This window comes from Cyprinodon variegatus, unplaced genomic scaffold, assembly GCF_000732505.1.
Source record: "Cyprinodon variegatus isolate N-32 unplaced genomic scaffold, C_variegatus-1.0 Scaffold306, whole genome shotgun sequence".
In the NCBI taxonomy this organism is placed as follows: domain Eukaryota; kingdom Metazoa; phylum Chordata; class Actinopteri; order Cyprinodontiformes; family Cyprinodontidae; genus Cyprinodon; species Cyprinodon variegatus.
In genome coordinates this window covers 858,137-872,029 of record NW_015150759.1, presented here as the reverse complement: position 1 = coordinate 872,029, position 13,893 = coordinate 858,137, and the positions used below count along the sequence as shown (strand labels likewise).

General features: G+C 40.4%; 1 protein-coding gene across 2 annotated transcripts; it reads left to right on the top strand.

The window, feature by feature from the left end:
* Window positions 1–68: 68 nt before the first annotated feature.
* Window positions 69–10,518, top strand: ehd2 (EH domain containing 2). 2 transcript variants are annotated; one of them, XM_015384173.1, is made up of 7 exons: window positions 69–436; window positions 1,450–1,885; window positions 3,245–3,421; window positions 4,363–4,478; window positions 6,474–6,886; window positions 6,965–7,129; window positions 8,891–10,518. In XM_015384173.1, exons 2-7 carry the CDS (start codon window positions 1,665–1,667, stop codon window positions 9,437–9,439), a joined length of 1,641 nt encoding a protein of 546 aa, XP_015239659.1. In that variant the 5' UTR covers window positions 69–436; window positions 1,450–1,664; the 3' UTR covers window positions 9,440–10,518. The 2 variants fall into 2 exon arrangements, with proteins under 2 accessions (XP_015239659.1, XP_015239660.1); XM_015384174.1 differs by having other exon boundaries at window positions 71–436; window positions 4,363–4,460.
* The last annotated feature ends 3,375 nt before the right edge of the window (window positions 10,519–13,893 follow it).

Below are 13,893 nucleotides of genomic sequence, written 5' to 3'. Positions count from 1 at the left end.
TCCCTCCCCATTCAGAAGATCCACGCCTTCTGGTCACTCCTCAGCTCATCCCTCTGCAGACACACTATCTTCAGTGCCCACAGTACTGCTGGGCATCCCTGAAAGAGGAGTAGGAGGGTCTATCAAACTCAAAAAAGCAAGGAAAGGGAGAGAAAAAAAAAATCCCTCAGAGAGTGTTTGCCTTGTGTTTTTTCCAGCAAGTAGATCCAGAGCTCATCTGAAATGTATTAAAACCCTGGAAGAGAAGGATCCTCTGTAATCTAGCCGTGCTGCCGCTCCACAGAGGGCTCCTATTTGCTGCTGGAGGTACACCCATACATGTAGGAGCAGCTCCTGCAAGACGGACTCTTGTGTGTTTGAGTCAAAATATTTTCCAGGCTCCTGAGGGCGAGACCGCAGAGATCAAGGTGCTTTAGGAAGAATCTACATCGACTTGGTAAATTCAACTCTTTAAACTTTGTATCTATCAGTAACCCTTTTTTTCTACTAAAGTGTAACATCACTCTTTTAATTGCAACAGGACTTTTTTAATCCATTTCTAAATGTTAAAAGCATTAAAGTAGTATTTGTTTGTTCCAGCACGCTTTAACTAGTTTTTTTGTTTTAAATTCTAACATGTGGCAATTGTGGTTTTAAAAGCCACAAGGTATTTTCCCTCATTATTTAGCTCAATAAACCGATCCCAGAGCCTTAACCAAACATAATGTTTCAAACAGGACTGTTAAAGCTATGCTTGGTGTTCACAGAGCCTGTGTGTATGTGATGGCAATATTCAATGTCTCTCAACAGTTCGCCATTTTGACTCTTTCCACAGTGGTCTTGTGACATGTCAGAACTGTCTACCTCGTTCTCCTCTGGGCTGTTTAGTTTTATTACCCAGCACTGCTTAGAGTTAAAAAAAGAAAAAAAGTTCTCCACAGATGAGCCGTTACCTGCTGACATGTATCTCACCTCTCCGCCTTCGTCCAGCTCTGCTTCTATAACGAGTTCAGGCTTCAGTCCTCAACCTAGAGCTTCTGTTTATGTAAACTGCAGTCAAAAGATCATGACTTGAGGGTGAAATCTGGTTTTCCGTGTGAAAAGCTGCCTCTTCTGACATGAACTCTCTATGCACATGTTTGTGGAAAAAGCAGGAGATAAAAGGACCTTCTTAATCATTTTACTGTAAAGAAATGAGTTAATTTGCAAATCCTAACATTGGAGTCTGGTTTGAAAGATTTTCCAGAGAGAACACACATTTTTTTCCAGGCGTGCACTGACAAAACTGAACAGTCTCTTGGTGGTCTATTTTTTTTTTCCTTTGCTTTAGATTTCAGAACCTTACCTTAAGCTTTGGCAGGATTTCACCACCAGCTGCAGGGACATAAAAAATCCCCTCAATGTCTTAATCAGATTCCCTATTTCCATATAATTGTTTTACCTGCCTTCTTTCTTTGGTCAATATTTCAGGAGCTAAAGGTTGTCAGCGTTGGTACCACTTTCCAGGGAAAACCCTATCATCGCTGCATACAAAAGCCATCTCAAGGACAAAGCGAGCACCCTTCACATAAATACAGGAAACACCTGAAGGCTTTCCCTGGTCTACATACAGGAATTGCAGGTCCAAACAACAAGCATCCCTGAAGCTGATTTCTATAGCAAAATTATCTCATTAGTCATCAAACATGTCACGCTGGGGGCGTAAAAATGTAAAGAAGGCGCCTGAGGTGATTCGCACTGTGACGGAGGGGCTGAAGTCTTTGTACCGTAAGAAGCTGCTGCCTCTGGAGCAGTACTATGGTTTCCATGACTTCCACTCCCTCAGTCTGGAAGATGCAGACTTTGACAACAAGCCCATGGTTCTGGTCGTGGGACAGTACTCCACTGGAAAGACAACATTCATCAAGTAAGACTCTATAGGTGCACTTGTTTGATTGAGCTGTTTGTAAATCTAGAGTTTTCCAAAAATTTTGGCATTTTTCACTCCTAGAAACCACATAGTTCAAACATAGTTTGGGGCGATTTTATGTAACGGACCCACTTAAAGTGTTGTTTTAGAATATATTAAATGAAAAACATGGCATTCATTTGGTTTATCACGGCCATTTAAACTGATACTCCTAGGTAAAATGTAAACCAAACCTCAAAAAGAATCATTTGTAAACATTGCAGCAGTGTGTAATGAAGTTTATTGTTATAAAGCATGGTAAGGTTATAAACCAATATCCAAAGCTTTGAGTATCTAACAGATATACCTACCATCCATCTTCTCAAAATATAGCAGGGTGTAAATGGAGAGATCCAATGCACAGGCATGAGCAACAGGACAACTGTTGGATTGCATTTATGCCATAAGAAGGCTTGAAGAAGCTACCTTCTTTAGACTGGATCAAAAGGGGATCCCTATGGCCTGCATGCAAAGCCTCCTGAAAACAAAAACCCAGAATGAAACATAGTGTTGACAGTATAATGCTGAGGGGAAAATCCTCATCAGCAGGAATATGTAGGCCGATCAGAGATGATAGTTTTACTTTCTACAGATCTAGCCTTAATGGAAGAACGACGAGACATTGTTAAAAGAAATCCATATTTCTTGTTTAAAGTTCACTGTGAGCCACACAAAGGACACAACTAACATGTCAGGGAGAGTGACCAACATTGTACATTTTTATTGGGCACAAAACACTATATTTGAAGGAAAATTGAGGCTGGATATCCTCCTCTGCACACCATTGCTGTGACAAAGCATGGTAATGGTAGCATCATGCTGTGATTGTGCTTTTCTTGTGTTAGTTAGACTTAAGATTGCACAAAACTGCAATAAAGCTTCATCTTCCGGGTTGAAAACATTCACAGCAACAATTAAATAGTTCATATGTGTTTGAATGGTCCAGTCAAAGTGCAGACCTTAATGCATTTCTTTTATCTTTGGCAACATTTTTGGTCACATGTGGTTTTAATCCCATCTGACTCAGCTTGAGCAATTCTGTAAATTGGAATGAGCAGACGTCTAAGGATGTGGCATGTGGATATGCACCAAAAGAACAGCAGCTATAAACTGTAGTAAAATTTATTACTTGCATAAATATTTAAGAAAAAAAATAAAACTAATCTCTTGATGGATGCACATGTTTTGCGTGGGTCTATCGCATTAATTCAGTAAAATTTGTAGTTCTAATATGTGTAAAAGTGCAAAAGTTAAGACACTGTATTTTCTCTATGAGGACCAACCTGTTATAAACACTTAAATGCATCTGATTGACAGGTATCTACTGGAGCAGGACATTCCTGGGAGCAGGGTGGGTCCTGAACCCACCACTGACTGCTTTACTGCTATCATGCATGGAGAGGTGGAGGGTGTTATTCCTGGGAATGCCCTCATCGTAGACCCCAACAAGCCATTTCGTAAACTCAACCCGTTTGGAAACACTTTCCTCAACAGGTGAGTTTTTTGGAGGGTTATTCTCAGGGTCTTGTTACATTTCCACTATAAGGGAGGGAGTCAGTGATATATCCACTAGGAATGAACAGACTGTGTAAGGGGAAAAGAGGGAAAGAGTGAGAGCGCTTGTGGAAAGTGTTTTAGCTCTTTGGAATTTCAAGAGTTTGTGCCAAATTTCAGAGAGAGGAGGCTCTCTGCCTTATTTGTGGAAAAGCAGAAAATGAGGGAGCGACTTGACCCGAGTGGGTGATGAAAGAGAATGTACGCAGACATGAACTGTAGAGCACACAATTTAAAAGACAAGGTCAAAGGCCTGCGCAGCCCCGGAGGGGAAATTACAAATATTTAAAGTTAGACTTCAAGAGAGAAAGAATGGAGCGATCTTGAAGTTGTCTCCACCCAAACTCATCTGCTGAGCTGCCAGCCTGTCATGTCAACTGTTAAATAAAAAAAAGGAACCGTGGTATGTTGCTCACAGGAGAGCAGAATGACGTCACAGGAACCTGCAGAGATCCTGCTAATGGGAGCGCAGTCTGATGCGAGTTTTCCATCAGGGTCGTGTTTGTGAACTAATCAGTGTCTCCTTTTGCGTTGACTTCCTGTCTTGGGAACCAGTGGGGCCCGTTAAGCTCTTAAACAGCAGGAAGTAGGGTTGTTGTTCTTAGCCACAGATCGTTAGCAGATCTTATTGTTTGATTCTGGCAGTAATGGTCATTTTCCTTCAGGAAGCCCAGAGCAGAGCGAGGCCAGCCATCACACAATGGGCTGATGGGTGTGTGTGTGTGGGGGGATTCTTTCAATCACACTGACTTATTTCCATTCAAATATAAATTTTTGCAGCTCCACTATTCCTTTTTTTTAATTTTTCCAACAAATAGCTGTTAAATAATTTTATTTCCATTGATTTGACTTATTCTCCTGCCTGTGGATGGATATCCTAGATTTCAGTGTGCCCAGATGCCCAACCAGGTCCTGGAGAGCATCAGCATCATCGACACACCGGGGATCCTGTCCGGCGCCAAGCAGAGAGTAAGCCGAGGTGAGAGGGGACACAAAGGTGAGGAGAGGTCAGGAGGGCCTGACCAGAGAAAGAGGCATCCATGATCATCACTTCATGAACTCATCTCCTCACCCCACCCAGCTAACTCATGGGACCGGTTCGCTCCGTCACAAATAACACTTGGCAGCAGGACTCACAAACATCCCTGCAGCACATCAAGCACCCATAAATTCATAATCAAGAACAGATACAGACTTTCTGTCAGCACTTCTGGAAGAATGCTCTGTTGGGAAATTTCTACCATCATCTCCATCTTGTAACCCTTTATGTTAACCCATTCTGCAGAGAGACCAGTAATGAAATCCACCAGCCTTAGATAAAAGATACTGGTGGCTGAGAAAACCAAATTAGGAACTTATTTGGACACTAATGTAGAAAACTAAGCAAGATCCTGCTGCTTCTTTCTTTCTCCCAGCTTTTTATTGTCTAAGGCAAGACCCTTCATTAGCGTGAAGGGTCTTGCCTAAGGATCACACTGACGGCTCATTCCCCCCACCTAGGGCGGGGAATTCAAACCTCCTGTTTGCAGGACAGGTGACTTGCCACTTGAGCTAGCCAGCTGCTGGATAAAGCTAGCCAGCTTTAAAGGATTTAATTTGGGATGTTATATATCAGGGGGAGTGGCGGCCTAGTGGTTAGGGCATAGACCTTGGAATCCTGAGGTTGAGTTAAAGCCCCACTCCCACAGACTGCCACTCTGGGTCTCTGAGCAAGACCCTTAACCCCATACTGCTCCATACGTGCTGCACAGTGGCAGCCCACTGGTCACCAAGGGAGCAACTCACAGAGTTAATTTTGTTGCTCTGTACTCCTGCCAGTATAATGTAAATAAAAAGCTGGGAAAAAGTTGCATGTTCTCAGAAGTACGGGTGTTTTTCAACACAATGCTAAGATGGAAAGACATCAGTAATAGCTTGAGAGCAGGTGTCTTTAACCCTGGACTTCAGGACCGGATGTCCAGCATGTTTTAGATTGATCTCTGCTCCTACATACCTGAACCAATTAATTGCAATTCCTGTTAATTATCCCGTTACTTAAGTCAGGTGTGTGGAAGATAATAAACTCCTTCAACATGCAGGAGGGTGGCTCCTGAGGAGAAAAGGAACCCTCAAGATTCTAACACCAACACATATAATGCAAGAAAACCCAAGAACTTAATCTCCGACTCTACAGGCTTCATGCACATTTTGGTTTAGGTTATTTTTTTCTCATCGGATGTGGAGTCCCTCAAGGGACTCTGCAGGACGCCAACACACAAAATCTTGATTTTGCAAAATAAATATTTTCAAGTGTGTGAAATAATCACAGTTCATCATGTTTGTTTCAAATGATTTTCTGAAACAACATAAAGGTGGCATCTTTGTATGCCAGGCTAAACTACAAATATAACACAATTCTTTCAGTCATTTCCTTTGTTTTTTAAACCTAGTAAGCCACTTAATGAACTCAAGGGCATTTTTATCATAAAATCAATGGGGTTAGATTTTGACAAAGACTTATTCTGCTGGTTTGGAAGAGTTTCCAGAATAAATTTTCACTTTTAATTTGTAAAGTTGCTTCAGGATGAACCATAAGACCATGGAATATTGTCATTCAGACTGTAGATCAAAATACAGGTATGTGAGCTTACTTTAAAAGCAAAGTTTGGTGGAAACCATGCAGAGCACATGAGGATTTTCCTCCTTCAGCCTAAAACTGCAGGAATCTAGTATTTAATTTGTTATATAAAACCGCTTTTTTAATATTTTGCATTCTCACGCCTTTCCTGAAACATCCCAATCTGTTCTTTTGCTTTATTAGCCACACAATGCACAAAAAAACTGATAAAGAATGAGAAGCGAATGAAAGATAAAGAAAAGAAAAGTAAAAGCTGTTAAACAATGGTTGAAATTATTTCAACACTTAAAAGTACAGCTGCAGGGGATGTGCAGATATAGATAAGACGGGGTTATCTGTGTCAATCATCTCTGTTTTTCTCCTCTGTTCAACCAGGTTATGACTTCCCCGCTGTGCTGCGCTGGTTTGCAGAGCGTGTAGACCGCATCATCCTGCTGTTTGACGCCCACAAACTGGAGATCTCTGATGAGTTCTCTGAGGCCATCGGGGCTCTGAAGGGCAACGAGGACAAGCTGCGGGTGGTGCTCAACAAAGCTGACATGGTGGGCACCCAGCAGCTGATGAGAGTGTACGGAGCGCTCATGTGGTCCCTGGGGAAGGTGTTCGGCACCCCAGAGGTTCTGCGCGTCTACATTGGCTCCTTCTGGTCAGAACCACTGCTGGTCCCTGATAACCGTAAGCTGTTTGAGCTGGAGGAGGAGGATCTGTTCGCTGACATCCAAAACCTTCCTCGCAATGCGGCTCTACGCAAGCTCAACGACCTGGTAAAGAGGGCGCGTCTGGTCAGGGTAGGTAACCTGGATGTTCCAGGCAAACTCCAACCACTCGCCTGAAACGATGTCATAACCGGGCTTTTCCTCCTGCAGGTTCATGCCCACATCATCAGCTACCTGAAGCAGGAGATGCCATCTGTCTTCAGGAAGGACAATAAGAAGAAGAATCTCATCTATCAGCTGCCAGTCATTTTCACAAAGATCCAGCTGCAGCACAACATTTCTGCCGGGGATTTCCCAGATTGTGCTAAGATGCAGGTCAGTCAAAGCTCTTATATATCTTATATATCCACATCTCCTTTAATCTACCGTAAATGCTCTAGGCATTTACGGTAGATTAAAGTATTCACACTCCTTTAACTTTAGCCCATTTACAGTGACGTACATCAGTGTATTGTATTTGGAGTTTATCTGAAAGGCCAACAGAGGTAGGAGCATATTTGGGAAATGGAAGAAAAATTATGGTTTTCTAAATACTTGATCTATAATCTGGCTTTCCTCTGTGTTCAGCTCAATTTAGTCAATACTTTGTTTTATTGAAGTCAGGGCTGCAAGACTTTGGGGTACAGGTCTACTTGCTCTGCACAATTCTTTTTATTGTTTTGTTCTTTAAAAAGAAAACGGCTCAAACTCAAATCTGTTTGTATGGAAAGCATTTGGGGATTAATGCAGATTATGTCATGTTTTCAGCGCAGGGCTTTGACATGGCCATTCTAATACATTGCTACATTCTGAATTTGCTTTCATCTAGATCTAGATCATAGTCATGTCGGCCAAGATGGTCCATTTGAAATTACTTTCAGGATATTTTGCACTCATTTAAGGAACTTTAAAATAAAATTTAAATCACTTTATTTTTACCTGCCAGCCTTGTATTTCTAATGGAACAAGGTATTCTACTTTAGTAGAAAAACAGACGATTACATCAACAAAGCAATACCACACCTTTTTCTTTTATAAGGAAAAAGTTTCCAAGATTTTTTTAGATTTGTTTTTTTCTTTCTGATTAGCTGGTTTAGATTAATTGATTTTTGTCGAGTTTTTGCTCTGTTAAAAGTCTTTAAATGTCTGTCTTCTTCCCATGAAGGTAATATGAGAGAAAAAAAGACTAGATAAAGGCAAAGATTTAAAAATAAAATAAAAAAAATCACCATCTAAACAATAATAAAGATTGCCAGCTGTGCTGTGAAACAGCAAAGTTCTTTTAACAGTTATCTGAAAATATTTTTACTTCAACATTTTGGATATTAAATACCAAACTAACTAAATAACCTCATCTGGGCAAACAAAAACTTGGAGCAAGTGTTTGTGGATTTCTTTTTCTGCAGCTCTATGATAATCTGAGAAAGAAAAAAGTGCAGCATTTTCATAAAATGTTGCCACTATATAAAGTGACACTATATAATATGAATTATACTAGTAAATTGTATTAAGTTGTTGAGTAGCAGAATAAGAGCATGGTAGATATGATAAAAGAAAATTTTGTCGGAAAACTTTCTATATCTAAAAAAACATTCTTTAGCCAAAGATATTTACACTGGGAATTTTTCCACCTTTTTTTTCTCAGCATAAGAATTAATTTGCTGTATCATGAAAAGTTTGAAATCAACTGGTTTAAACCATTTGATTGTCACTCTGAATGCATGTTTAGGGTTTTCCTGCTGAAAGGTCAACCTTATGCAATCCTTTTTTAGCTTCTAACATTGATTTGGTGCCACATTTCTTCCCATTATTTCTACACATCCCCTCTGTACTAAGGGAGGAAAAGCTACCGGTGCTGATGGTTTGTTCCAGGTGTTCATCCTAACACCGCTGTCTCTCATATTGCTTGGATTAGACCACAAATTAGCTTGGGTTTTCATTTTACTTCCACTTGACACAAATTATGTGCCTCTTCCTGTTGTTCTACCAGATTAAATTCAACTGAATTTTCTAGTTTTAAAAGGAAAGAAATGTTAAAATGTTCACCTATTGTGAGTTTACAGGCTAATATATATGTTTACTGTTACATTCTTAAAGGAACAACTGATGGCTCATGATTTCACCAAGTTCAAAACTCTCAAGCCAAACCTGATGGTGGCCCTGGACGAGCTGCTTTCCTCTGACATTGCCAAACTGATGCCCCTGCTGCGCCAGGAGGAGCTGGAGGCAGGAGATCAACCCGGTGTGCAGGGCGGAGCCTTCCTGGGGACCCGGGTTGGGCCCTTCACAGAAGGCGACCCGTTTGCTGAGGAGAACGGAGAGGGATGCGAGGAGGAGGAGGACTGGGTGGTGACGAAAGACAAGCCCAAGTATGATGAGATCTTCTACAACCTTGCTCCCAATGAGGGCAAGCTGAGCGGCACCAAGGCCAAGGACTGGATGGTGAGCACCCGCCTGCCCAACTCTGTGCTGGGTCGCATCTGGAAGCTGTCAGATGTGGACCGTGACGGCATGCTGGATGATGAGGAATTTGCCCTGGCGAGCCATCTGATTGAGGTGAAGCTGGAGGGCCATGGATTGCCTCCTGAGCTGCCCACCCGTCTGATCCCGCCCTCCAAACGCAGGCAGAAGGGCTCTGACGCCTAGACGCACCCCAGAGGGTCAGAGGATTCTTCTCCTATAGCTGGCACTCTCTTGTTACTCTTTGTATTCACTCTCACTTCCTCAACTTCCGTCTACATTACTGTGCAAACGTTTGAAACCACCCCTTTTTTCTAAGATGCATCTTCTAAAAGTTCAGAGTTTCTTTTTATCTTTTAAAGTGAATTTAATCAGTTTCTTGTCTTGCTTTTTAAAGTATGACCATAACAGCATGCACTGCATCGTTTGTGCAAGAAAAAAAAAAAACTGGAATAAAAGGAAAGAGTGCAAGAACTAACTAAAAAAAGATATTAAAGCAGAGAAACGGCATCTTAAAATATGTTTTTATTTTATTTTGATTCTGGCGTGGTTTGGATCTATATGACAGGTTCAGAGACCTGGTGGGGAACACCCTGAATCTTAGTCCGACCATTTTTTAAAAACGACTGCTTGGTAGCAAAATATAAATAAATTGGTGTCTAAAACTTTTGCACAGTACTGTATAATTTCCCTTAAATTGACTGTACTGTTTCCCAGCTGAAGTGATTTTATTTAAGCTTGATGTTACCCAGACTTCCTACAAGCGACCAAGTTATGGAGCTTTCTCTCTTATGCTTGGAAAATTTCTTTTTTTTATGATGAGCTTTTAAAAATGCGTCTGTTATGACAGATGAGTGGGCTCTTATCAGAAAAGAAATGTTAATATAATCCTTACATGTAGAGGGCACCTTCTGTAGTAGGAATTTTAGTTGAAAGTAATTTTTTCTTTACATCTCTTTTTCTTCACGTCTTCTCAGGCCTGACCAGCTTAGCTCACTGGATTGTTTATAGTATTTTCAATACAAAGAAGCAGCTCATGTCTAATACCGTTTTGATCCCTTCCATGGTTTTATGCAAAATGTATGTATTTTTTTTATCTTAACTGTTGCTTTTCATGTTAATGTGCAGGAGCAAGTTGCATATAAGAACATTACATGCTGAGATAAAGACTGAAAGACTGATAAATAACTGACTACTGTACACTGCTCCACAAAATCTTTGTATGGTAACTATTAATGCAAACAATTAAAGTTCTGCAACTGTGACGTTTTTTTCTTCCTTGAGTTAAAGTATTCACACATATTGAGCCTTTTGTTTGTTTTAATAGTACAAATACAAACCTTGATGTTTATTCTTGATTTTCTTTCTTTTTTTCGCAAAAGACCAACACTAATCTTTTTTATTTAAATAGAAATTGCAAGAGTGTGATTTACATTTTGGGCTGTGCAGCTGTTTTGCACCAAAAGGCTCCTTGCTTTAAATCCTGTTTGAAGGTCTTTCTGTGATTTTATAAAGGGCAAGTGAGCTTGAATACTTATGCAAGAAACAGTGGATAATATGGGCTAAAGAGCAAGAAACCAAGCGGAGAGGATTTTTTTTATTTTTCTATCAAGCTCTCTCTGTCTCCTGGTGACAGGCCAGATAAACAGTGACTCACTCCCTCCGCTGCCAAGTCCCCATACCACCATTTTCCAGGCCTCTCTCCCCTCTAACTCCTGCCATCTGAAGGCTTTACTCCCTCTTACATACTCCATTTGCTCCCTCTCATCTAACATTCTCGCTTGTTCAATTTTTCTTATTTTTTTAAAGCTTATTTGGCATAAACATTGGAAGTATGAGCAATAGGCGAGGATCCCGTGGAAAGCCACGAGGTTTTCTGAGGTTTCCTAATGACGGGGAGGCCTCGACGCCTCCTCGTTCCACTCCTGCGTGGAAAGAAACACAAATGAGAAACAGGCGATACAGTCCTTTCCTCCGTGCTCTCTGGCTTACAGTGACTCACATGTGAAGAATGTGGTGGGCTGGTCCTGAGGGTTATTAATATCTCCTTTCCTAGGGTCTGCTAACCTTCCCCAGTAGCTTAACACTGTACCTTTATGAAAGATTTCCCTATTTGACGGTTCTGTGTGGAAGTTCTGCAGAACACCGCACCCTCTACTGTGCTTTTAAAAAGGAAAATCTGAGGTAATGTGTAAAACAAACGAAAATCCACCAACAATAACACAAAAAAAAACCTTATATGGTCATAAACTCTGCTTGTTTGTGTACTTTAAAGCCACAGCATGTTTAGAAAGCAGAATGAAAAAAAAAATCACCATGGTAGTTTAAACAATACTTGCCCGTTCCAAAACTTAGGCTGAAATGAGTCATAAATCATTTGAACATGTTCGCTGCTTAGAAAAACATTACAGCTCAGCCAGAGTTACAGAGGGAGAAACTGAGGGACAGAAGCAGATTCCAGCAGATGACCCCCACCACATGAGAGATCCCCCAACAGCAGACCTTACTCAACAAAACCGGGGTCTCCTCTGCTACGTCACAGGGAGGAGAACATGTGGGGGATTCCTCACTGGGAGAAGCTGAGGTAGACTTAAAGCTCTGATCATCTGCTGTGGAGAAGGAGGGACATCTGGTGGCAGAAGGTTTACTGTTTTCCAGCTGTACAATCAGAAAAAAGTACTTTCAAATCAACAGATTTGTTTTGCATGTTTGGAGGTTACTGTGAAAAAAATTAACCTTCATCTTTTAATGGCTCTTTTTCAGCAATGCTTCTTCTTCATTCCTACAGAACTCTCTGACTTTGCTGGATATCATCTCCTGATTATTTTATAGTCATGCTTAGAATTCATCAGTATTTTATTTATTTATTTTTTATTTGATTGATTTCCCCATGATCTTTTTTGTAGTCGCATAACACCTTAACGCTGGGAAATCATAACCTCAACGTTTTGTGAGAAGCTGATACTGGAAAAACTCTTCGTCTTCGGCTGAGTCCTTTAAACCACACAGGGTTTATAGTCAGATGCTTTATGGAAACCCAAAAGTAACTCAACTTAACAAATATTAAAATGTTTTATTCAGAAAAAAACAATAGTTGCCTTAAATAAATTATATGTTAAAACAAAGGTTATTTAATCATCATATATTATAATAAGAGCTGTTTTATCATTTTTATTGTTTTTAAAAGAAAACTTCATATAAATAGCTGTTATTTCTGTAGTTTTTCCTCATTAATTTTAAATGAATCTAAAAAAAATTATTTATGATGCTAATTTCATTTAAATATTGGGATTTTTATTTCATATTATAAACCTGTGACTGAGGCATACTTTTGCTGTCTCCATGTGTTTTATGAAAGGAATGTTTTTTTTTTAATTGTCAGACTCATATATCACAGTCAGAGGGTGAGACTATCTCTGCACTTTAACCTTCCTTTTCCAGATGAGATGGCAGGTTAACCAATCAGGTGTTAAGGTGTATTTAGTAAGAAAATTATTCTTATGATTAATTTCCATATTTTTAATGAAAATATTCATCTAATTAACCGTCGCTGTCTTAAGAATATAAAGAAAATGATAAAATCATCACAAATATTAGTTATAAGTTGCTTAAATTCTGGCACTGCTGAAAACCAGCCAATCTTTATCCTAGGGTAGTTATTGAAAATATTTTTTCATTAGGGTTCTGTTTACCATTTACATTTTTCTGAGTGGCGCAATGGGAAGCACTGCTGCCTTGCAGCAAGAAGGTTGTGGGTTTGATTCCTGTCCCAGTTTGCATGTTCTCCCTGATCATGCATGGGTTTTCCAGTCCAAAAGATAGGTTAATTGGCTTCTCTCAGTTCTCCTTAGGTGTGAGTGTGTGCATGAATGGTTGTTTTTTCTGTTTGTCTCTGTGTGGCCCTGCGATGGATTGGCAACCTGTCCAGGGTGGATCCCACCTCTCGCCCGCAGAGAGCTGGTTAACGGCACCAGCACCCCTTGCGACCCCACTTGGGGTCAGAAAATGGAAGGATAAAACACATGGCTGTTATCAAAGGATGGTCTCAACCTCATCATGTGGGACAATAAAGGAATTTTCTATTCTAATTAGTTGCATCCGAAACCACTTGCTTCCACTCTTGAACAAGCTCTACACCGGTGGTAACTAAATTCTTCAGTGTGATCATGGGGCATGTTGAGCAGTGTCAGCATAGTAATGACAAATCCATCTGAGCTGCAGCAGTTCCCCTAATGTGAGGCTATGTTGATGGAAACCCATAATGGATGCATGCTCTCTTTGGGAATAAAAGATAATTCAAAGCAAATCTGGCCTCACTGCAGTTTTAAACATGGACTCCATCATAGTTAACCGTTGCTCATATGCAGCAGGTGAAATAAGTAATGAACATGCCATCATTTTCTCAATATATTTCTTGAGGTGCTGTTGACATGACATTTTCACCGGATGTTGGTAACAATCCATGCAATTCACACATACAAAGAAATCAAACCATAGATGTCCAGAAAGTATGTGCAATAAAGTGAAATGGCACAGGGAAATGTACTGAATGTGTGAAGAAACTGACATGCAAGAAGCCATGGAAGGCCAAGACACCAGTCGAAATCTAAGTAGCTAGAAAGCAATCCTGCCCCTTGTGG

Coding starts and splice junctions, on each gene's coding strand:
- ehd2 (XM_015384173.1), top strand. CDS start 1,665: ATGTCACGCTGGGGGCGTAAAAATGTAAAGAAGGCGCCTGAGGTGATT. Junction 4,479..6,473: donor AGGTGAGAGGGGACACAAAG/GTGAGGAGAGGT, acceptor CTGTTCAACCAG/GTTATGACTTCCCCGCTGTG. Junction 6,887..6,964: donor AGAGGGCGCGTCTGGTCAGG/GTAGGTAACCTG, acceptor TTCCTCCTGCAG/GTTCATGCCCACATCATCAG.